We start from the raw sequence: 3,384 nt of genomic DNA, 5'->3' as shown, positions 1-3,384 counted from the left end.
TATTGTCTGTATTTCTCCTCCTTTACAGCATTTTTGCTTTATTGTACTTTTCCCTGTATCCTTCATAGCACATTGTGCAAACTGTTTACCACGTTTGGTAGTTTTGACATTCCTATATAAGAGGTTTTTGTACTTCTTATCTTCAGAGCGTCAACATCTACCTAAGTCACATCCTACAGTAATAGTCTCAAATCTAGCCTACAGGCTAACAAGCACTTGTCTATTACAGTTATGAGTGTTGTGCACGATGATGCTCGGCATGGTAGATGGAGGGCATGAGCAGGCCTTTTGACTCTGAACAATGGATGAGCAACAGGCCGATGGATTCCATGCAAGCATGACATCTACATACACCATGCAAATTTTGCTTCCATAATACGTTTGTTTTCTTGTTTGCTTCGAATCTCATTTAAAAAGCGACGGGAATCCACTTTTGAGAGCGGAACTTCAGCGGGAAAGTTTAAAAGGGAGCTGAAAGAGAATGACTCTTTCATACTGTTGTCATGCAGAGTTGACTGCACCACAGTCAAACCACTGAGGCATTGTGCAGGGAGACATTTTGCTCATGGACTCCATTTTTAGAAACTCGAACTAATGGCTCAGCAAGACACTATCATTTATTATGGTCGATTTTGGCTGGTTTCCTTTGACTGTAGACTGTGTGCTTCCTCACTAAACTGCCATAGTAATATCTTTATGTATGGAATAAGTGGACGCACACACACATGCTTCCATTGGAATGTGTTGAGAGTATCTCACAGCTTGTGGTAGTAGTGAATGACCGGAGATATTATCTACCGTGTTTCAGTATCACATATCGATGTAACATCAGACCAAAGTGTTTAACACCGGTTGCGTATTTTACCTCGAAAGACCATAGTTCTGTAAGAGATGCTACCTAAGTGCTTGTTATTGTTTGATGTTGAGTGTGTGAGGGAGACAGAGAGAGCACAGATGTAGAGTGGTTTGTAAAGAGTGATGGTTACAGTAGAGTTATAATGGATTTCCTTTGGGGAACACGTGTGGGGGGAGAAATGGGAAAGGGAAGGATAAACCCAGGTAAAACAAACACCTGCACTCTACGCACTTGTGGACATCCAATGCACAACAGAGCAGACAGAGACCATGATCTTACTGTGCTTATAGTGAAGAGGCAAACTATCATCTTAGAACCCTACAAGTGCTTAAGTGCAAAAGCTCAGGGTTTGTTTTAGCATGGGAAATGAGGAGAGGTATAGGTTTGCAAAGGTAGAGGGAAGCTTCAGGGGTCAAAAACAAGCTTACAGCAGACTCTTAGTTTTTCTGATTGGTGGGAATGTCGCTGGGGTCTTGCGGCTTCTCCATCTTCTTGGTGGTGATCACTGTCTCCTCATAAACCTCACGCTGGGACACCTTGCCTCCAGACTTGCCCTGCTGCTGCTGCTCCTCGTCCTTGCTCTTGGAGCCCTTGCCAGAGCTGGTGTAAATACGGGCCTGGTAGTTGTAGCCTTGCCCGACACTTGCGCTCAGGGAGCCAGGGTAGGTGATCCCTGTCCCGATGCGGGTTTCCTCTCCCTCAAGTAGTTTCCTGCATAACGGAGGATGGAAGGCAGGGTTAGAAAGGATAGATAAGCACTTAATGTCTCAATATTTGTGGTTTTAAATCCCATGCGAGTTGTGTTTGAGCCTACCTGTAGGCTGCAATTTCAATATCCAGTGCCATCTTGACATTCAGCAGATCCTGGTACTCCCTCAGGTGACGGGCCATCTCACTCTTAGTGGCCCTCAGGTCATTCTCCAGCTCTACCATGTTATCCTACAAAAGGACAGTCAAACAATGCAGGAGAATTAGGCCATGACTCAAGATTAAAAAAAAAAAGTTACTCAGACATCATAATCTCTGACCTTATTTTTCCTGGAGGATTATTCTCAGTGCCCAGACAAAGACCTCTGTCAGTCCTATTGTTACCCTACAGTGTGTAGCTGAGGATTCCTGTCGTTTATGAGCAATATGGGTTGAAATGTTTGTCCTAAAAAACACACTCTCAGCTGGGAGTGATGAATCCATTTAGAGCATATACCCAGTCAGTGGGCGTTGTCAGATGCAGCTGCTGAGCGCGCTGTCCCAGGGGAATGAGTTTCAGCACCGCGGACAGAGCTCAGCTGCTCCTCATACTCATATTGCTCAATAAAAAAAAACACTAAACAGCATTCATGTCGATGTAAACAAACATTTACAAGGCTAAAAATAAATGGCTGGCTTCCTATTCGGCTATCACACCTTAGATAGACGGTTAACAAGACATTAAAAAGGTGATTACCTGGTAGTTTCCGATCTCCACACTGTGCCTCTCCTCCATCTCCCGGAGCTGCTTTTCCAGAGACTCGTTGGTTCCCCTCAGACTCTCTATCTCGATGGTCTTGGACTGCAGCTGCCTCCTGAACTCGTTGGCTTCCTCCCTGCTGGCGCGGATGGCGTCGTTACTCCGGGTGGCCTGCTCGGACAGGTCGGCGAACTTGGTCTTGTACCACTCCTCGGCGGACTGCAGGTTCTTGGACGCCATGGACTCGTACTGGCCTCGGATCTCTTTGAGGGCGGAGGTGAGGTCCGGCTTGGACACCTCCATCTCCACGGACACCTGGGCAGCTTGGATCATGTCCGTCAGCTCGGCCACCTCCTCTTCGTGCACCTTCCTGAGGAAGTTGATCTCATCCAGCAGAGATTCCACCTTCTTCTCCAGGTCCAGGCGCACCATGGTGGCATCATCCACATCTTTCTTAAAAGCCTTGAGGGTGGCCTCCGCGTCCTCCCGGGCACGGTACTCCTCTTCGTATTTCCCCCTGAGCTTCTGCAGGTCATCTTCGATACAATCCCTCTCGATGATGAGCTGGGACTTCTCTCCGTTCAGCTCCTCCAGCTGGGAGCGCAGCTCACGGATCTCTTGTTGGTAAAGATCGGCTAGGCGGGACGGCTCGGTCTGCCGCTGGCGCAGGGCAGTCAACTCCGTTTCCAGCACTTTGTTATGCTGCTCCAAGTTGCGCACTTTATCGATGAACATTGCAAAGCGGTCATTAAGACCCTGCATTTGCTCCTTCTCATTGGTGCGGATGATTTTGAACTCATTGTTGAGGACACTGCTCTGTGTCAGGTCGAAGGTTTCCAGTGGCATGGACGAATAGGAGCGGCCGGACTTTCTGCTGTACGCGCCCAGGGATGAGACGTTGCTCCGGGATACAGAGGAGGACCGGTACCCTGCCCGTGAGGAGGATACATTTATCCCTGACCGGGATGGAGAGGACGAATAACGGGGAGAATCCCCGAAAATCTTCCGGTAGGAGGAGGAGGAAAAGACTTCAGATCCGTAGCTCATCGTGGCGTGTATGGAGACAGAGCAGTGCAGTGGG

At 48.1% G+C, this 3,384-nt stretch overlaps 1 protein-coding gene across 1 annotated transcript; it reads right to left on the bottom strand.

The window, feature by feature from the left end:
• Positions 1–380: 380 nt before the first annotated feature.
• inab (internexin neuronal intermediate filament protein, alpha b) lies at positions 381–3,384 on the bottom strand. Its single transcript, XM_033624906.2, has 3 exons — positions 2,301–3,384; positions 1,671–1,795; positions 381–1,567 (listed from the first exon to the last, which is right to left on the bottom strand). Exons 1-3 carry the CDS (start codon positions 3,348–3,350, stop codon positions 1,294–1,296), a joined length of 1,449 nt encoding a protein of 482 aa, XP_033480797.1. The 5' UTR covers positions 3,351–3,384; the 3' UTR covers positions 381–1,293.

Source organism: Epinephelus lanceolatus, chromosome 3, assembly GCF_041903045.1.
Source record: "Epinephelus lanceolatus isolate andai-2023 chromosome 3, ASM4190304v1, whole genome shotgun sequence".
Classification (NCBI taxonomy): Eukaryota; Metazoa; Chordata; class Actinopteri; order Perciformes; family Serranidae; genus Epinephelus; species Epinephelus lanceolatus.
Note: the sequence above shows the minus strand (reverse complement) of the source record. Positions and strands in the feature narration are given on the sequence as shown.